We start from the raw sequence: 21,161 nt of genomic DNA on the forward strand, positions 1-21,161 counted from the left end.
CTGTTTGGATATTATGTATTATACTCCCGCCTACTTGTACAATCATGTCTGAGCGCTGGTTTTGAACGCAAGTGTGCTCTCATATACAAGTGTTACGATGTAAATAGTCCTCAGATTGTATATTATAATCTATTACAAGACGTGCATCTGAAATCTGATGTAAACAATGGAAAATATATCCATATTTCACGGATTATACGCATTTGTGGACAAAACTGGTCATTGGATGTACTTTGTTGGAGAGTTTTTATGGGTTATTCACACATCTGAAACAGACTGGATTCGATTCGCGTTCCTTATACCAGCACAAAGGTAAGGGGTCAGTTTATATTATGCATGTTGTTATCTGGACTTCTGTAATAAAATACTATATTTATGATACTAGAGCAATTTAATCTCAAAACGGACACCATACACTGACGCTAAACCCTTAGACCTTTTAAACGATGTATAGTAGTGTTATTATTATTGTTGTTTGTACACAGTAGGCTATATATATATTGTTAGCAGCATTAAAAAAACTGACGTCCTTCCGTCCGCGAGCTAGTGCGCGTCGAGAGGTTTTAACCCTTAAACTACAGAACTGTAAATGAACTTTTATGTATTATTATTATATATATTATAGCCTGTTAATTACGCAACTTGACACTTCATAAAGTTAATACTAAAAAGTTCAAATAAATAAAGCAGCAATAATATGCAGCAAATAAAATACAGTAAAGTATCAGTCAATTTTTTTGTGTGACCACAAAACCAATCATAAGGTTCAATTTTATAAAAAGGATTTGCACTGTAAAAAATTATTTGCCGCCTTTAACTCAGATTAACAAGTCATTTAACTTACTATTACTTATCTTGACTAGAAATGAGTTATTATTACTACAGATGAGTTGTTATAACTTATAAAAACTTATAAAAAAGTCAACTTCATTTTATAAGTAACTTTCCATTGATGTATGGTTTGTTAGGACAACATGGGGCTGAGATACCACAATTTGAAAATCTGGAATCCGGAATCAAATCCAAACATTGAGAAAATCCCTTTGAAAGTTGTCCAAATATAGTCCTTAGCAAATGCATACAAGTTTTAAAATATTTATATTAAATGTGCAAAATATCTTTATGGAAAATGATCTTTACTTAATATCCTAATGATTTTTTGCACAAAAAATGATAATTTTGACCCACACAATGTATTGTTGGCTATAAATATACCTGTGTGACTTAAGACTGGTTTTGTGGTCACTTAGCATATGTATAGTTAAACTATGGTGGGAGATTTTTCTCCAAGCTACACATTTACAACAATAAAAATAAACAATATAAAATCATTAAAACTAAGTAAGTGCATTATTTGACTGATTGTGTTGAGCATGTATCTCAGAAAAGCATTGCCTTTATTGTTAACAGTATCAAACTCAACCCAGTAGAGATAGTTAAGGTGGGGCTACTGGATGTAGTCATTGGTATAAGTGTAGTTAAAGGGTAACGCATATTAAATGGGCATTTTCCTATGTTTCCTGCCTTGTCCATCACAGTAATTTCCACATCAGTGAGGCAGCAGGAGCAACTATATGACAGAATACTTGCATTGTATCCATTTTCATCAATAGTTGTATCCGCTGTAACATTAAACTGACCAGTACCAGTTGTGGTAAAGAAATGTTGATCGATTCCAGAACCACTGCCATCTGTCATGATATAAGTCGCTTCCCAGATTGCATTTCCACAAGGAATAGGACAATACAAACTCTCATTTAACAGACGACACACTGGTGGAGTAACATCCAAGACCTGTGGTACAGAAAAATCATGTGATAAACAGTATGCTTTATTATATCAAGTTGCTTAGAAATGTTGGAGGACCCATATAATTTAAGATAAGAGACTAGAGAGATACAGACAAGTTTACAGCCTCAGCTGAAACACACAAAGGTCAGTAATAAACATAAATCAATACAGAGAAAGGTGATACAGCTGATACACGTGTTTCTCGTCTTACTCTCTTAAAACTCCCATTAGCTTTTTGATCTTCTGTGGTGATACGAGAGGGAAAAGCCTGTAAGCATCCAATGAGAATGCAGAGGACCACCAGTGTCTTTGCATTCAGAACCATTCTGGTAAACTGGGAAGAGTTTTAACTTTAATTAGATTAAATGGTAGTCATGAGAGTGCATGTCTTATTTTTGCTGTTATACATTTGCTGTACACCGTTTCAAATAGCAGTATTTTTTATAGTTTTCTGTCATCATCCTTTCATCATATATTCACAGCATTGCAACAACAGTAAGACAATCGCTGGTACAAATTTATATAATGGAAATGGAAATTTTGTTTCGCAATGACAAAAACTGTACATTTGTATGGCAAAGCATTTGCAGTTGGGCTGACTTCTATAGTAGGAAAAAGAATACTGTGGAATTAAATGGTGCTTCTGATCGGTTTGGTTACAAACATTCCTAATATATTAATTTGTGTTGATCAGAACAAAGAAATGTATACAGGTGTGTAACAACATGGGTTAATAATGACAAAATGTTTTTTGGGTGAATTATTTCTTTAAAGAAGAATTACTGTATGAAATAAGGACCATTTAAAATCAATCAAAAAAATAAGATTTATGTCTAATATTTTTTACTTACCATTGTAAAAGATGAAATCAAAAGTATCAAAGAAGTTCCTCAGTTAAGGTAAAAAATTAGTAAAATGAGACCTTTACAGTGTACAGTATATATACTGTACGCTATGTACCGTACTTCACTTAAACACGCCCATTCACTCTCATTCAACTGATTACATCATAGTCAGCAAAACGTATTTGAATAAGAACTTGCTCACAAGTTGATAATGGGCGGTGTCCTTTCGAATGGAGACAGATTTCTTCTGATAGTTTTTGTCATTTCATGTCACCCAAATTGAGGGATGGTCTTTTATTTAAATCGGTTTTAAATGAAGACAGAAAAGTGTGGTATAAATGTGTTTATTTTGTATATCACTTTTTCTTAATTGTGTTTTTCAATATAAGCAACTCTTAAACAGTGGTCTAATAATCCTCCTGCAAATTTTTTTCAAACTTTATGGATGGAAAAATTGCATACTGTGATACTCTGTAAATATTATTTGTCAGATGATCTTCCGACCAAGCATGACAAAATGGACAGAAAGTTATTGACAGTACCTTGGACATTCAATATTTCAATATTTTCTTCATATTTGAGAAACAGCAATCCCTTCACAAAGGCACATTTGCAGCTTATTGATATGTAATTATAGTAAATAAATTAATACAAATAATTGGCTCACATCTCTCATCACAGCAGTATCTCACAGTTTGTTTGTCAGCGTGTTATGTTGTTATCAGAGTGTTTTTGTTGTTGTTTTCTTTTAAAGGGGACTTTTTGCATGTTTAAGTGCTATAATTTGGTCGCCAGTGCTTCTATCAACCTAGAAAACATGAGAAAGATCAACCCAGTAACTTAGTTATTAAGTTACTATCACAAAATAAATGTTGACAGAGTAAGAATGATCAGGACCCTGATGTAAAGTAAAAGCATATATAGTTAAAAAAATATATAGGGCCCAAACTGAACCTTGGTGGTCACCTAATATCACATTGCACTTATATTCATTCAGTTCATACACACGATTCTCCAAATCCTCGATTAGATTACATTTTCGATTCGAAGGTCACAATCCGATTCTCAATTTCATTTTTTTTAAAGAACAAAAAATGCTTTGCCATTTTTAGACTAGACTTTTATGAAAAATAATATCTGACCTTGAACCCAGAGATGCCCTGCCATGTTAGTAATGCTGCCAGATAAAACTTCCTGTCAGATTAACATTCCTGTCAGTACTCTGCACCTTAAAAACACGTTTTTATTAATGTCAGATGAGATTGTGAGACTATACCCCAATAAGTCATGCTTAAATGCTGTTTTCATAACTCTTAAGAAACTGAAAAACTCTGATTGAGTTCAGCTGAAGGCAGGAGGCGCTCTCTATTTTTTGTTTCCCGTGTAAAGAGCAGCTCAGGTGGTGTCTCCTGCATCTGCCATGATATCTTTAACTGGCTGTAACTAGTGAAGTTAGAGGAGGTTGACTCGCAGCACTCAACATGTGTGTTTTTTTCCGCTTGGCAAGTCAACCAGACATGACATGGGGCGTGGCAGCATTGACCAGTGTTGGGGAAAGTTACTTTTAAAAGTAATGCATTACAATATTAAGTTAATCCCCCAAAAAGTAACTAATTGCGTTACTTAGTTACTTTTCATGGGAAGTAATGCTTACGTTACTTTTAAGTTACTTTTGCGTTACTTTTTCTTAGTTGGCTGAGGCTTGATCTCTTTCAGGCCTTGCAGGTGTTTTTTATGATCGCAAAAATGTCAAGCTCTGGCCTGCCATCTCCGTTTCTGATGCAAACTGTTCCCGCTCAGACGCACAGGGTGCGTAATTATATGTTAATATGTTCTGTTTAATTCAGTACATAATTTTATTTTTAAATTGAATTAATTAAACTGAAAAGTAACTCGTATTAGTAACTTAAAATATTAATGTGTACATTTATAAAGTAATGCGTTACTTTACTCGTTACTTCAGAAAAGAAATATTATTAAGTAATGCACGTTGCTTGTAATGCGTTACCCCAACACTGGCATTGACGATTCAATTTTTAACTTGAAGTTCGAAATTGTGACTTAATTTCAATTGATTTCCATTTAAAATTGAAATCACAACACCCTTGTACACTAACATTCCCTATTAGGATCTAAACCTGTCTAAGACTGGCTCTATACAGACCCAGATTTGCATAACCTCAAATGAGAAAATATTAGCTGAATCCTCAACACCCTGCTGAAAAAAACAATAAAACCATTACAGAAAATTCTAATGGTTTCCATTAAAATACTAATAGGAACCGTTACCATTAAAACCACTACACTGTAGTTTTTTTGGGGGCAATATTCCATTAGAACCAATACATATTTCATTAGAACCAATACATAGAACCAATACATACCATTAGAGACCAACAAAAAACAATGCACTGTAGTGTGTTTTGGGCCATATTCCATTAGAACCAATACAATTCCCAATAAAACCAATATAATTTTCTGTAATGGTTGTATTGTTTTTTTCAGCAGGGCAGTTTAATCAAACCTTATCCTTATTACCAAATAAATGCCTCAGTTTAAAAACAACTAACAAACAACCCTACCGAAAGAACAGCTAAAACCAGCCTACATTTCTTGGCTGCTTTTCCAAGCCTGGTTTTGGTGTAGCAGGCTGGTTTTAAAGGGGTTTTGGCCACTTTTTTAACTAGTCAGGCTGGAAGACCAGCTGATCCACCAGCTTTTTTATGTCAGTTACACAAGGTAGATGTTTATGCAACTAGCCCTGAACTGCTCCAAATTCTTAGCCCTCATGTGGACAGTCTTGATGCTGCAAAACTGAAACACATGGCTTTTAAATGTGCTGCCAGGGGGATGATAAAAGAAAAAAACAATGCAAATGTTTTAACAAGGCTTTTATGTTGTCCATATGCACTTTTTTGATTTATCGATTATTATTTACAAATATATATATTTTTATATCCCCAAAACAATTCGTTTTCTAATAAGGTGTATTTATAACACAGGTGCAGTGCTTTTCTACTGAATTTTTTTAAATAAATAAAATAAAAACTTTTTTTTACAGATTTTTTATTTAATTTTAAAATGTGAACTGCACATAATGGAATACAATTTAGTGTAGGTTATCTGAAGTATATGATTCATAGCTATGAATCAGACATGAGAAAGGCCAAGTGAACTTGAGAAAGTCAAGAGTGTTCTTTTCCCTGTGATGTTTAATTCATCTCAACGAGACGGTTTGCATGTCTGGGCTGAGATAAAATATCTACACCTAAATTTGGCACAGAAGGAAATGATCCAATACGTTTTCAGTAGTTTTTCATTTTCTGTATGTAACGGCATATATGGAAATTGAGGGTAAACGTAGGGTAAATTTGAAAATACCATCGTCTGTGCCACAACATGAAAACAGGCCCTGTGTAAGTGACCTTAACAGACTAATAATTTATGGTTTATTTTCATCAAACACACTACAAGAAGACATGTGCAAACATATGCAGTGTAACATTAATTTGTTGTTTATAGTACACATTTTCAAACCCTTTACTTATTAGGCTCTCACCTTTGACCTCACTATTTTTGCCTGCTTGTGTTTTCACTAACAGTTTGTGGATAGCCATTAGATATCCAAGTAAAATTGACTCGTTACTCAATCCTGCAGTTTTACATTTCGGTTTTGTCGTCAACAAACAGTGTCCTTTTTACTCCCCCATTATCCTCAGTTTATTCTGAGGTCACTTCATGTATAGGATGTTGATGTATAGGCTCATGTCCATGAATCTGCTGTGACAATTTTTTAATGATTTCAATTGACCTAACCAAAAAAGTATAATCCAAAATATGTAGCATTTAAGGAATGTTTGTAACCAGAATGATCAGAGGCCCCATTGACTTCCATAGTAGGTTAAATGCATACTATGGAAGTCAATGGGGCCTTTGATCAGTTTGGTTAAAAATATTACTTAAAATATCTTCCTTCGTGTTCATCAGAGGAAAGAAATGTATACAGGTTTGTAACAACATGAGAGTGAGTAAGTGATGACAGAATTTTCATTTTTTTTGGTGAACTATTTCTTTAATGTATAAACATTTATGACTGTCAATGCTTCCTTTTACAAATATAAGCACTATAGGGTGAATTCAAGTACATTGGGACACTTTTTGACATTGAGATGACTGTCAAAGTGTCTCAGTATACCTAAATATTACTCATAAAGTTATTTAAGGGGTTATGTGTGGCATCGCGTATCTTTTTTGTAAAAGTGTAATATATTGTTTATGTGACATGGGGTCCACATTTGTTTAAAAGATTTCACCCTACTTGATATTTGTTCTGTTTAACAATCCAATGCACATCAGTATACAGCCCTTAACTTTGTAAAAAAAAAAAAAAACGATACAGAGGAAGAACGAAAGGTAAGGAGAGAAAGGTATCGGATGTATAGAGTGTCACCCGAATGTAAGAAGGCCACCAAAAGACATGTTATACTTCAGTCCATCTTCATCCCGCTGGACCAAACACACTCTTTATGTTTGCTAAGAGAGAAGCAGAGACAAACGAGAACTGTGAGATTCTACCGGAGGACATCAAATTTTGAAATATTGAAAAATGTGCCAGAGGTTTGATTATATTTCTGTGGATTTTTGAAGAGGATGCTGATGTACTGTTGAAAACTTTTGACAGGCCTTCATGAAAACGCTTTGAGTTGCAGAATAAAATACAACTGTCATTGCTCTGAGGAAACTTCAGATAGGCCCATATTGGGAGGGGTAAAACAGGTGTTGTCTTACTGTGTGTGAGAGAGAGACAAAGACGAGGAAGAGAGCCGTGCTATTGTTGCAGCGATGTTCATGATTATTCGAGAAGGATCGGCAGGTGTGCAAGGTAGCCCAGGAATGACCGCTCCACAGGAGAGAACAGCAAAACAGGTAGGCCTATGTAATGTCTGTATATGTATGTGTCTGCGGCTATAAAATGGCAATAGAAGGTCAAACTGTTTAAAACCTGGTATAGCACCATGCTATGTGGGTTCCCATTAATGTACTGATAAAATGCATAGCTTGATTGCATTGCATGTTAAAATGTAATGATGCAGATGTCTTGTCCAAGCTTAATATGAAGAGCCAACTGAAAGTAATTTATTGGTTGGTTAAAACTCTTAAAAAGTCTAAACACTGTGGTTCTGTGTGCCCCCAACCAACGACATGAGTTTGGGGCGGGGCTATCTGTTTGTCCAACTAATGGTGGACAAGGAGAGTGTACCTGTTTGATCATTAGTTCTGCTTGTGCTTGTTGAGGCACAAAAGTTACATCTAACTTTTTATTATAATTAGTTATCGTAACTTCCTGGTTAATTTCTTCGATTCGATGTGCATTTTGACAGGTCCAGGCTGCGATTAAGAAGAAAGTGGAGAAGCAGAGGAAACAAGTTGAAATGGGTGTGGTGGAGGCATTCACCAGTAATACAAGAGCTAAAACGGGAAAGAAAAGAAATAAGGCCATTCAAGCTCTCAACAGTGCTAAAGATGATGAGGAAGGAGCTGAAGGGGGACCTGGTGAGACTGGGGAACCAAAGAAGGATGAGGAAATGGATCTTGAAGAAATTGTCCAATCTGTTTTCGGCCAAGTAAGAATTTCTTTTTGACCAACACACACCCTTGCGGGTCACCCTTTAGAACCTCTGTCTACTACCCTTTAAAAATGGCTGGGTTGTTTCAGATAGTACCTAAATGGTTGGGTAAAGTATGGACAAACACAGTCGTTCGGTTTAAATTATTCAATGTCTTAGATTTGGGCAGTGGAGGCCGGTGACTTCTTTTTCGAGGGCGCTCGATGCGAAGTTTATCACAATATGTATGTAGCCCGTCATGTGTGTGGTTCATCATTTCAAAATATGTCTTCTGCGCGTCGAGAGATCCTGTGTGCATCACATGTCTTGTCAAAATAAGTGCCTGCTGCAGATGCGTCTAAAGGGTTTATGATAAAAGAGACGCTTGAGTTTGTCAGATACTCACATAATCTCATGTGTAATCAGAGTTTACTGTTAAGGGAGTGTCTTGCGTGTATTTTGTGAACGTGAGTGTCTCTTTTATCATAAACGGTTTTGATGCGTGAACAGCAGGCACTTATTTTGACAAAACATGTGATGCACATAGTTTGCATGACGCAACAAACACATCTTTTGAAAACGCAAGCTACACACATGACACGCCAAACACTTATTTTGAATTTGCACCCCTCGGATGAGCAGTCACGAGCCGCCAATGGATTTGGGTCAAATACGGCTATTTTGGGGTGAACTATCCCTTTAAGTTAAATCAGCTGTTGGGTTTGTTGTTCATATTTTAACCAGCCATGGCCATACACTATAGATATAATGAACTACTTCATTACTAAGTAGTTAGATGCCTGCCAGACACAAAATGACAGGTTAAGGGGTCTAGTCTCTTCTCATGGTTCAGCTTCTGATGACCTGACTTTAGTCTTTCGGTGTTGCGTTCCTACACCAGGATAATCTTGCTCCAGTCCTAATCACTTGATATTGAGCTTGGATCACCAGCGGTGAGCACACTAGAAACACAATCTTGCCCACTCACCTTCCTGGAAGAGGGATCATTGTTTGCTATTTTCATCATTATTTAATTGGCTTGGAGACATGGATAGCTGTGCAGTAGTTTAGAATGATGGAGTTAGGAGATATTGCGTAAATATTAAATGAATCTTCTTCGATTAAGTTTTCGATGAAATTTTATCCATTGGTTTAAGTCACTTGAGAATGGATATTAAACGGCAACACTTAAAAAAAAAAACGGTTGTAAACATAACTGCATTATAGTAAATGCATTAGCTAACATGACCAAACAAGGAAGAATATAGTTTTCCGCTTGTTTTAATTCTTGTTCATGCTAGTTAGAGTCAATAGTTATTCATTTTAGTTCATTTAAGTTATTCATGTACTCTAAAAAATATGGTTCAACTTAATAAAGCAAGTTTCCTGGTTGTCTTAAAAGTTTGAGTTAGTTGACATAACATTTACTTTTTTTTTGAGTTAACTAATATTTTTAAGGCATCCATATAACTTCCTTTTTTTAAGTTAAGAACCAACAAATCTTTAATACAGTGTGGTGCATTAATGTTACCAGTTACAACGCTTGATTTTATAAATTTATTAAATGTAGACTCTAAAAACAAACGGTGCTAAATAGCACTAAAAGTGGTTCTTGGCTCGTAATCATAGAGGAACCATTTTAAGTGCCATATAGCACCAATGACGTACCTGTGTAGCACCTGTGTAGAACCATAAGGTGCTATGTAGAACCATATCTAGTGCTATAGTGCTGCTATATGACCCTCATATGGTTCTTCACAGGTGCTTCATAGGAGCTACATAGCACCAAAAATGGTTCCTCTATGATTACGAGCCAAGAACCACTTTTAGTGCTATTTAGTACCATTTGCTTTTAGGATGCAGAAATTAACATGAATGATAAGAAATAAAACCTAAGTTAATAAGTCTGACATCTGATTATGCTGCGAATAACTGGATACAAGACTAGCTTACTGCCTAAATATAAGAGATAAAAAAGAAAAAGTTGTTTATTTCTTATGCGTTTTAATAATAAATTCAATCAATTAATTCCATTACTCATTACATGCATCTAGCTGAAATCTGCTGTTGGCATGTTTTGATCCCTGTTGACATATAAAACCCCAAAAATTGTCTGTCAATTTTTATTACTACGCATTTTGCAGTCCTATTTAACATCGGCACATTCGGAAATGCTTGCATGCGTGTGAATTAACAGGCTTGTCACACAGAGAAAAGCTGCTGGGATTTATTTTAAATGTGAATGTGGATCAAGTAGCGTTTGTCTCTGTTCATAGCCAAATATGTGTTTTTGTATAGACTGGGATTATCACAAACACCATAGAGTTCAGAGACACAATTAGTGTGATTGTTTACATCTTATTGGCCAAAATGATATCATGGCAATGGAACATAAAGCATATAGCATTTCTGTTAAATGGTCATGCATGGTTATTTACAGATAATAATAATAATCTCAAAATATCTATATAAATAATGGATATACTCAACTCTCATCATTCGTACCACCTCTCCATTGATTCTCAAATCTCTGTCGTTCTCCTTTTCTCCATCTCATCATCCCATGTCTCTGCATCTTTAATCTGAAATGGAGGGATTAAAAAAAGCTTCTAGTTTTCTCATCCAATTCTCACCCTCCCTTTACCCCCCAATTCTTTACTCTCTTAGCTTGCACATGAAATCATTTGTATGGGACTGCAATCTGAAGGCAGAGAGAGATAAATAGATCAGGGAGACATTTGTTTATTCCGTGAAATGACGATGTCATGGTTGTTTTTGTTTTTGCTTTGTCAGAAAATGAAAAGAGAACAAAGAATAGAAAACCCAAAGGTTTAAATCTTTTACTATTTTGGGTGGAATTTAAATAGCTGTGAAGTAAAAAAAAACACTTTGTGTTCAGAATATGAAAGCAGGTGAATGTCATGTCGGCATTCCACTTAATGCGTTAGGAACATAATAAAGCTCAAAGGAAGGCATATAAGAAAAGCTGTGCAGCGTCATCAGTTCTGAACCATGGGAAACTGCACCAAAGCAGCAATGAAAAACAAAATGAGCAAGGTAAGACAAACATTTAAAGGTCAGGGCCTGTGTATCTGTGTCTCTTACTAACTGTCTGTTTATGTTAAATCAGTTTTGTAAGGTATGTGACGAAGTGGGAGAGCACCTTTACTTAATTAGATGTCTATATAGTTTGTAGTTCAAGGACATGTCAGGCAAATTTACTAAACTGTGCTTAATTAGATTGTCTCAAATAAAATTTGGCCCCACCCTAAGGGTGTGACTGAGGATAAATGCCACAGGGTGGTGGCACAAGGGCTCGGCCCACCTGGAGTAGCAGATGGGAAAAAGGAAGTTGCATCTGAGTTTAAGGAGACATTAAATGCATTACTGCACAATGCTACATAACATCGTTGGACCAGCATGCATCATCCTAAGAAAAGGCTTTGTGAAGTCACAGCTCGTATGTAAAAACTACAACTAAAACATCATGCATTAATATTAAACATGACATCATCTGCATCACCCTTTACAACACAATGTTATTAACATACTTGTGGCTCATGTTTGTTACATTTGATCTCATCCACTAATGTGTTTTGTTGTGAAAGAGCGTTCAGGATATCGACAGATATGAAATGCATGTTGAAGCATCCAATACAGTGGTGTTTGAAGATTTATTTTGTTAAATGTAGTGCTTGGACAACTCTGAACAGTTGTTAAACCTAAGGAAGATGATATTCTTTATGATGCAATATATTTTTTTACTGTTTTGTGGCATGGCATCATGTGTTCAGCCAACAAAAGTTTTGTTGTCGATAAACATAAGACAGTGCTAATCATTAAACAGACTTCTTGCTTTTCTTCTAACTGCATAATTTTAAATATAATATTTACCCTGGCTAAGGTCTGTTGTTAAAATTTGTAATTGTATTGTACCAATGATTTAAAGATTTGCTCAATCTGAATGAATGTATTGTGAATGGATGGTCACATGAATTGCGAAAGTTGCGAAATTAATGTTTTAATTGTAATGTATTGAACAAAGTATTTTACCTCATTTAACCTCATCCACTCTCCGGACAATTTTGTGTGTGTCTCCTTAAGTTAAACCTTCTAAATCTCCTTAACTACAGTACATGTGTTGCCAGGCAACTTTCCTATAGTATGTAATCTATATCACCACATTTTAACACAATGGTACCAACCTTCAAAAATGTTTACTTTCATGAGATCAATCTTTACTTTCATAAGTACATATTTTATTTCTACTTCCCGTGTGTTTTGTTTAGGTTTATTGAATGATTCAGAAATAAAAGCGAGACTATTGAAGCAGTCAAGTGTTAAATGCATTATGTTTACCCTCTTTAATATCTTTGTTTTCTTTCTGCCTTGATCAAACAGGACCGAGAACTCCGTCCAGAAGAAATCGAAGGTATTCAAAGAAAGCACACATGCCACACAATGATCAGTTCTTTTGAGGACATTGTAATCTATGTATTAACTTTCATGTGCTTATAGAACTAAGAGAAGCCTTTAAAGAGTTTGATAGGAATAAAGGATACATACACTGCACGGACCTGGGCGAATGCATGCGAAATATGGGATATATGCCGACAGAGATGGAACTCATTGAGCTGAGTCAACAAATCAGTGAGTGACATCAGCACAGAAAATCTGATATGGAAAATGTTTGATTATGAAAAAGCAACAGAAACAAATGTTATGGCATAAACAAAGAAAATGTGACCCATGTCTGAACCCACACTGTAAAAAAATAAATGCAGCATGAAGTTAAAACAACTTGGTTTTGCAAACCTACTATTTTAAGTTTTGACTTGTGAATAGTTGACGTAACTTATAAAAACTAGTTGAACTTATTTTTTTTAAGTTAAAGTAGCATAAAAATATATGTTGATTTGACAAAAAAGCTGCATTGTTTTTTTACAATGCAGCTAAATTAATTTTGTGATTTATTGTTTTCTACATAAAATCATCCTATATAATGTAAAGAACATTTTGTGAAAATATAACCTTGATATCTTTAATATTCAAGATTTAGGATTTTTAAGATACATTTTAAATCTTTAAGATATTTTATGTCCCATTAATTTATGAGCAAAATTGTTATTGTTTTTATTATCATATTTTAGATTTCCTTTTTCATCCTTGGATCATCAGGTTTTGCACAAATGTGTGCAAATTCATGCTTATTTGAATTACCAAATATCAAAATAATACGAATTTATCGATTTAACTTTTTATTTAAATTATGTAATAAGTAATTTTGTCTTAAGAGAGCATTTTTAACTTGTGGTCTTAACATTTGCACCACACTGTAAATGAAGGACAGAATTTGATTATTTCTTTAAAGGTGGAGGCAAAATTGACTTTGAAGACTTTGTAGAGCTCATGGGTCCAAAAATGCTTGCAGAGACAGCAGACATGATCGGAGTCAAAGAACTAAGAGATGCTTTTAAAGAGGTACACACATTCACTCAATCACATAACACAATTGCAGACTTCAGTGCACTTATATCAGCATTTTGTGCAGTTCGACTCTAACGGCGATGGGCAAATCACTATCATGGAGTTAAGAGAAGCCATGAAAAAGCTGATGGGAGAACAGCTGAATTCTAGAGACATTGAAGACATTCTCCTTGATGCCGACCTCAATGGTGATGGACAGGTTGATTTTGAAGGTGAGAAAATGTTTGACATAAATGATAACCACAAATATTTGTGTATTTTATGATTTTTATTCTGGTAACATCACTATTTGTTCTCTTACTGTTTCCTAACTCAATTAACCCTTCAGAGTTCGTGAGGATGATGTCACGCTGATCCAATCCACAAGGAAATTTCACAAAGACTTTTATTTCTTTATGAGACAAAATTAAGTGCAGAAATGTTTGCAAGGCCTCTATAGACTAGCACTATTTCTTTAAAGTAAATTCCTTTTTTTTATTCTATTGTATTTATAAAGGAAAATTGTGCTTGTACTGTATAATATTATGTACAATATTTAAACAAAAAGAAGAGAAAGTGTCTCTTCTGAAAATATTATATTAATTATTATTTAAACATTATTTAGGCAGAGTTGCATTTGTCTGTTATGAACTGTGTGTCACTCAATATATAAAGATGTTTAAATTTTTTTTAAATAAAATTGATTGGTTATTTACTTGTTTTTGTCTTTTCTTGTTGTGCCAGCAGATAACCAAGTTATCAAGCAACCAACATTTTAGAGATATACTGCAAAGTTTATATTTACAATAAAGACTACAAATTTATTTGTGTAGGCTATAGCATGTGAGATCCAAAACATTTCTCTCGAAAACATTCACGCACTTATTTATTTATGTGGTAACAGTCCTAGCTTGGTATCCTAAGCAAGATATCACAAAAGCAAATAATAGTAAACTATCAAAAATGAAGGTACAAAGCTGTCACTGGGGCAGTACCCTTTAAAAAGGTCCTAATATGTACCATTTAGGTACAAAATATCTTTGAACTGCCAATATGTATCTTTAAAGTACTAATATGCACTTTTTGGGTACAAATGTGTACCTTTTTGAAACGGTAGTGCCTCGGTGACAACTTTTGTACCTTTATTTCTGAGAGTGTAGCAGTTAATTTAGCGCGGCAATAGCGCCATCTGCTGACTAAACTCTAAATATGATGATGGGTAGTTTCGACCCATAATTCTTTCAAATATCGGGGTGAATTCAACCTAGTGGTGGGTTTGTCCATAGTTTCTCCACCCATGAGTTGAAACAACCCAGTATTTTTGTGGAAGTGTGGAAGTTTAAAGGATTACCAAAGTGACTTACTGACACCCTCCATAAAAAAACCTCATAGTTTAAATATGAAAAGCTTTACTCTCTTAAAATATAAATATATTTTTTATCCACTTATTATGTCTTATTTGATATTAAGATAAATACAACGCATGAAATGATAGATTCACAAAGATTTATTGAAAAGATGAGCAGCAGGATTTTGTACAGCAGGCAAAGGGAGATACATAGGGCACGGGAGCTTTCCTCTCCTCATCCCTTCGTCTCTCTCTCCCTCTTTCCATTCTCCTGAAGAAAGGGGGTTTGTGGGAAGGTGAATGAACGGATAACAATAAATAATGAAAGGTGAAAAAAGCTATGACGCAGGAGAGAAAGAGAGGAACTAGCGAGTAAGAGGGATGTATGGCTATCTCTGCAACCAACAGAGAAACATAGAGACCTGCTGGGCATGTTCGGCCTTGTGACCGGCAAGGTGAGCCAGGGAGTCTGTCATCCATTTAACATCCACCCCTCATAACATGGCAACATGGGGAAGATGCAGCCTCTCAGATATCTTTTCTCCTCTCCTTTCTCTTGCGGCCCTCTCCCTCTCGTCCACCCCTCCTCTTCCTCTCCTGGTCCGGCCCTCACTTGCTAGCCATGGTGTAGCAGCCGTGGGGGTGCCACTGCATGTCGCGGATACGCCTCACAGACTGGAACTGAGGCCAACGGGCACCGTACTCATTAAAGTGTCTGTATTCGCCCTTCTCCAGCAGGTACTGGCTGCCACGATATCCGGGGTACTGATAACCAACCCAGCTGAGAAACCAGGGATAAGTTAATATTTACTACTTTGTACTATTTACACTGAGCTCATGCACAAATATTTAAATTAAATGTATGTGAATTTGGGGCATATAGGCTACTTACGTTCCACAGCTGACCATGATGCTGCCAACTCTATCCGTAAACCCGTAAGAGAACAGGCTGGGAACATCATCGTCCATGATCTCCATTTTGCGGCCCTTGTATTCACCCACCTCATACAGGCAGATCTTGTGCTTCTCAGGGTCCTTTGAGAGAAAAGCCATGTGTTTTGTTAGATGTACACAAAGGAGAGATGTAGGAGAGCACTGTGTGCTACACACCATTCTGATGGGTCTGAAGGAAAGCAGGTAGTCGTTCTTCTGGCAGTTGCTCCAAGAATCCCAGCGAGGATACTCGCCCTTCTCCAGGATGTACATCTCTCCGCAGAAGTTCATCTGCTCGAAGCCTACAAAACTACAGAATAAAATAAAAAGAGTGAGTAGTGACTTGTTTCTTCTTTTAAGACTGTGTAATAAACATACAAAATAAATGGGGTTACTTACGGACCGCACTCCACACGTAGAGAGCGAACTCTGTCCATGCCCATTTCGCAAACATTCATGCACTCAGCATTAATCTCAATCATACGTCCCTGGAAATTCTCTTGGTCAAACACATACATCTAACAGAGAGAGAGAAAGCTGTTAGTACAAGACTAACTCCAACCTTCAAGATATGTGCAGCATTTTCATATAGTTTAATAGTTTTACCTTGTAGGACATCATGCCCATCTCGGACTTCTTGGTCTGGGCTGCCCTGCCATCAGTCTGGGAGGCGGTCTTTTTATCTCCACTGGAAGACATGATGCCTGGAGTAAAATAATAAAATAGGTACTAAGTTATAAAAATTGATTCATTTTTATATAGAATATAGAAATGGTGTATGCAGCATTATATGTATTATTTTCAAATCTATGCTGTAGGATAGAAAGGGGATAAAAAGAGCGAAGTTAAAGAAACCTTACTCTCTCAAAAAGGCAAAAAAAAAGGTTTAGTGTATATATTTCATAGAGTGAAAGACAATAAGAACCATGACTTATTGTTGTATGAAAAACAGAACAGATTAGACATTGTGGATAAAATATGCAAAGACTTTCTTATAATGTTTATTTCACGTGAACTACTACTTTAAATGAAAGTTTTATGTGTATGTGTGAGTGGATATTTTTCTGTCTTACCTGTGTGTTGAGTGCGTGTGTCCGTACCCAGGGTTTACTCTGAGAGTGTTTGTGTCCGGTTGTGCCCCCAGCTCTTATACCCTGGCGCCGAGTCTATAGGGATTACAATGAAACAACAAAATGTCCCGCATTCAGCATATTCACAGAAAAGCCTCACGTCATCAGCACAAAGAAAGAGAGTGTTAGAGATAGTAAGACACAGAAATGAATTAATGAAAACAACTCATTACACAATTATATATCTCAGATATTCTCATCTTTAATCTTGGACAGAGTTTTTATGCAGATGTAAATTTTTAATTTAAGTCTAGTCTTGAATGAACTTTTCTTTATCAGTACCCTTTGGGTGTGTATTGATAAAAGTTAGTATAAGTAACATAAAAAATATATGTTGATTTGACAAAAATGCTGCATATTTTTTACAGTTGGGGGTTTTAATAGTTGCAGCATTATTTTTTATATGGAAGTGAGGATTTGGTTAAAATAAAACTAGATATAAAACAGGGTTAAAGAATTTTTTGATACAACTATTGTGTGTACTATGCTTTCAGTAAAATCAGTTAAAAGTCTTATTAATGCTCAAATAAGTTTTTCAGGCAAATTTACTACATACAAATTTTTTAAACGGTTAAGTGAGACTGGATAGTGAAGAAAAACCAGCCAACAAGTCCCGAGCATTATTGGTAATGTCTGTATCTTAAAAAAGCCTTCCAGGTACAACCTTATGAAGTTGGTTGAGAAAATGTGCAGTGTTGGGGGTAATGAATTACAAGTAACGTCCATTACGTAATAATATTACTTTTTTGAAGTAACGAGTAAAGAAACGCATTACTTTTTAAATGTACGTATTAATATTTGAGTTACTTTTTAAAAAAAACTTATGCAAGTTACTTTTTAGTTTAATTAATTCGATAAAAAATATATGTACTGAATTAAACTAAACGTAGTCACATTATACACTCTGTGCGTACACGCTTGTGTGGGAATAGTTTGAGATCTGGCCCAGAGTCATCTGCTGTATGTAACCTACACTGTAAAAAATTTCTGTAGAAATTACAGTATTACTGGGTGTTACTGGCAACTAGCTGCCAGTAAATTACTGTAGATTTTACATTTATGTTATTTACTGGCAACAGTTTGTTCAAAGTTAAATAAACAGGAAACATTTTCAGTCTTTATCTTCTACAGTAACTTACTGGCAACCAGCTGCATAATTACAGCACATTTTTTACAGTGTATGCTATGAATTGTTTAACCCATTATTGGGTCAAATATAAACTTTTTTGGGTTAATTTAACCCAATGGCTGGGCTTGTCCCTTTTCGACCCAAACCTGGATTGAAAATAACTCAGCCAAGTGCACTGTTTAATTCCCATATTTCTATTATTTTACTGTGTGGATGACTTTATATTTATTCTAAAATGTTAATTTGGGTAAATAATACATTGCAACATTTAGTAATTTGGGTAGCCTATTTATGTGGGTATGTAAACTTTTTTATGAAAAATATAAGCTTACACTATAAAAATGTTAAAGCTGGATCAACTTAAAAAATTACTTCAATTGGTAACACACACACACAAAAAAAATTCAACTTAAAATTTCACTATAGCTGAAAAATGTAAGTTGCATTAACTTAAATTCACTTTATACATTGTAGCCTATATGAATGTTGTGAACAACACACTTTCCTCCATGCATCCACAGCAGCTCCACTGGTTTTTCATTTCAACACTCAGCTCAACTAATCCCAGTATTTTTGGTTCATTGTAGCTTAGACTGCTGACCAGCAAAACATACTGGAGCTTTGTGTCCCCCATTTCATCCCAAACGCAGTGAATGGGCTCGCGGCCACCGTGTGCCACTTCTATAGTATGTGCTGAGCTGGCCTGCCTTTCCAACAGAGGAGATGCGCTTCGCGTGCACTCCACGCGCGCCTCAATTCTCAATGGGGAGAGCGCGCAAATCCGTGCGCGGGCGCGTCGGTCGGTATAAAACCGGAGCGCCAGGTTCTCTCAAAGCTCTACGCAAAACAGGCGTTCAGACTCGTGCCACTCCCAAGCTTAGTGACTAAAACGGTAAGATGCCAAATTACATCTCATACACTGTAAAGGAGATCATGGCACTATTATTAAACGAGTGGGGTTTACTTCACAACCAACTGGAATACTTTTATTATGGCCAAATTATAATAATATTTTTTTATTTATACAATTATTGTACTACGTAAATTATTTGTAAAATGTTTTCATAAAAATTATTATTAGTGATGCACATTTAAGTAGCCTAACTTTTGTTTTAGGTTACATAGTCATTTAAAAAAAATACAAAATACAGTTTCTTTGCAGTTTTCTTACTTTGTTCAAAAGTGTTTTTTTATTTATTAATGCCTGTTTTATATATTTTTTACTAGATATTAAGATGTATAGATTCTCTCGATCCGGCATGATGCAGCCCATGATCAATTCTGGCATGGGAATGGCTCCTTTCTTCAAGGTAAACTCAACTGTACACGTCAACCAATATAAAGTACATGTAATAAAACTATTATAACACACCTAACCTCTGTGCTCCCGGTGTAGGTGACGGTGTTCGAACAGGAACACTTCCAGGGAAAATGTCAGGAGTTCACCTCAGAATGCTGTAACATCCAGCAATGTGGCTTCGACAACATCCGGTCCATTCGCGTGGAGAGCGGAGCGTGAGTGTTTGCACAAAGTACGTGTCCAGCCAACAGCATGTGTCCCTGTATGTGGTATGACTGGATGTTCTTTCTTTCTATAGCTGGGTGGGTTATGAGCACCATGACTTCCAGGGACAGCAGTTCATCCTGGAGAGAGGAGAGTACCCTCACTGGGATGCTTACAGTGGAAACCTGTCATACCACGTGGAGAGACTTATGTCCTTTAGACCCGTCTACTGTGCTGTGAGTACATCATCTTTATTTATCTCAAAAGCTGTTTAATATGTGTGTGTGTGTTTATGTATTCGCATATTTTCTCTCTTATTCTGTCTTTAGTCTCACCAAAGCAGTCGCATGGTCATCTTCGAGAAGGAGAACTTCTTGGGCCGTAGTGCAGAACTGTGTGATGATTACCCTTCTCTGCAAGCCATGGGATGGTGTGGAACTGAAGTGGGATCCATGCATGTGCAATGTGGCGCGTGAGTACCCTCTTTATTTTTAACAAATATTAGCTATTGAGTTTTATTTTTGATTTTAATCATTGATTTCACATTGATTTCAATCTTTTACATGCTCTTACTCAGTCAGTATTAAAGATATCTTAAGAATGATTTTTTGTAGAAAACAGTCAAATGAGCTGAGTGTTTTTTATATCCTTTCATCACAGCAATACAATCACTGATTATTTTCCCTTCATGTGTCTATGTTTGTAGTTTTGTGTGTTATGAGTTCCCAGGATACAGGGGCCGGCAGTACATTATGGAGTGTGAGAGGCACAGCGGAGACTACCAGCACTGGAAAAACTGGGGTTCCCACAGCCAGACCCCTCAGATCCAGTCCATCCGCAGAATCCACCACTAAGAGCTTAGCCTTACCAGGGGACACTACACCGATCACCCTACCGCCCGACAAACACTTCATTCACAAGCACACATTCCTGCGCTTTTTCCTGAAGAGTCTTTCTATTGCTAGAAACACAACAAACGTATCCAAACTCTATACATAGCACCCTGTCATACATAAGGGTGTCGATCATTTACTGACAGTGGTTTATGTCAGGTGCTAAATAACACCCCCTGAGGTGCTACACACAACTAATGCGATATAAGCTATGTTTGGCTGTATCCCTGTGAGGGGACTGACCGAGAGCTGCTCAGGTGTAATGTATAGGAGGAGGATAAGAACATCACAAACCAATAAATAAACTTATGTTCACTTCAGTGACTATGTGCAGTTATTGTGTGTGAGAAAGGAGCTGTGCGCAACAAAGGTTGAGTTTAAGATGTAAGCACATGGATAATGGATAATGCAATTAATTCTTATTTCTCTATATTGAAGAAGATGTTAAGCTGTTAAACACAAGGTAGTGCAAAAACAATTTTAATGCAGAACTAATGTTTCAGTAGCATCAGGATA

General features: G+C 35.9%; 3 protein-coding genes across 8 annotated transcripts; 2 read left to right on the plus strand and 1 right to left on the minus strand.

Moving 5' to 3' along the window:
- The first annotated feature begins 6,595 nt into the window (after window positions 1–6,595).
- Window positions 6,596–14,378, plus strand: cabp2b (calcium binding protein 2b). Of its 3 annotated transcripts, XM_065273944.2 has the most exons (7): window positions 6,596–7,562; window positions 8,018–8,260; window positions 12,644–12,674; window positions 12,761–12,892; window positions 13,614–13,723; window positions 13,794–13,941; window positions 14,058–14,378. In XM_065273944.2, the coding sequence occupies exons 1-7, from the start codon at window positions 7,479–7,481 to the stop codon at window positions 14,081–14,083; spliced, it is 774 nt and encodes a 257-aa protein (XP_065130016.2). In that variant the 5' UTR covers window positions 6,596–7,478; the 3' UTR covers window positions 14,084–14,378. The 3 variants fall into 3 exon arrangements, with proteins under 3 accessions (XP_065130016.2, XP_065130017.2, XP_073668214.1); XM_065273945.2 differs by lacking the exons at window positions 6,596–7,562; window positions 8,018–8,260 and adding an exon at window positions 10,681–11,299; XM_073812113.1 differs by lacking the exons at window positions 6,596–7,562; window positions 8,018–8,260 and adding an exon at window positions 11,351–11,702.
- Window positions 14,379–15,209: 831 nt separating this feature from the next.
- On the minus strand, window positions 15,210–18,697 carry crybb1l1 (crystallin, beta B1, like 1). Of its 2 annotated transcripts, XM_065273951.2 has the most exons (6): window positions 17,063–18,697; window positions 16,596–16,693; window positions 16,389–16,507; window positions 16,167–16,299; window positions 15,949–16,091; window positions 15,210–15,837 (listed from the first exon to the last, which is right to left on the minus strand). In XM_065273951.2, exons 2-6 carry the CDS (start codon window positions 16,686–16,688, stop codon window positions 15,666–15,668), a joined length of 660 nt encoding a protein of 219 aa, XP_065130023.1. In that variant the 5' UTR covers window positions 16,689–16,693; window positions 17,063–18,697; the 3' UTR covers window positions 15,210–15,665. The 2 variants fall into 2 exon arrangements, with proteins under 2 accessions (XP_065130023.1, XP_073668215.1); XM_073812114.1 differs by having other exon boundaries at window positions 15,949–16,299; window positions 17,063–17,154.
- Window positions 16,184–20,929, plus strand: cryba1l1 (crystallin, beta A1, like 1). 3 transcript variants are annotated; one of them, XM_065273947.2, is made up of 7 exons: window positions 16,184–16,320; window positions 16,603–16,715; window positions 19,476–19,558; window positions 19,645–19,763; window positions 19,847–19,988; window positions 20,082–20,224; window positions 20,459–20,929. In XM_065273947.2, exons 3-7 carry the CDS (start codon window positions 19,484–19,486, stop codon window positions 20,604–20,606), a joined length of 627 nt encoding a protein of 208 aa, XP_065130019.1. In that variant the 5' UTR covers window positions 16,184–16,320; window positions 16,603–16,715; window positions 19,476–19,483; the 3' UTR covers window positions 20,607–20,929. The 3 variants fall into 3 exon arrangements, with proteins under 3 accessions (XP_065130019.1, XP_065130020.1, XP_065130022.1); XM_065273948.2 differs by lacking the exon at window positions 16,603–16,715; XM_065273950.2 differs by lacking the exons at window positions 16,184–16,320; window positions 16,603–16,715 and adding an exon at window positions 19,020–19,140.
- The last annotated feature ends 232 nt before the right edge of the window (window positions 20,930–21,161 follow it).

Source organism: Paramisgurnus dabryanus, chromosome 16, assembly GCF_030506205.2.
Source record: "Paramisgurnus dabryanus chromosome 16, PD_genome_1.1, whole genome shotgun sequence".
In the NCBI taxonomy this organism is placed as follows: domain Eukaryota; kingdom Metazoa; phylum Chordata; class Actinopteri; order Cypriniformes; family Cobitidae; genus Paramisgurnus; species Paramisgurnus dabryanus.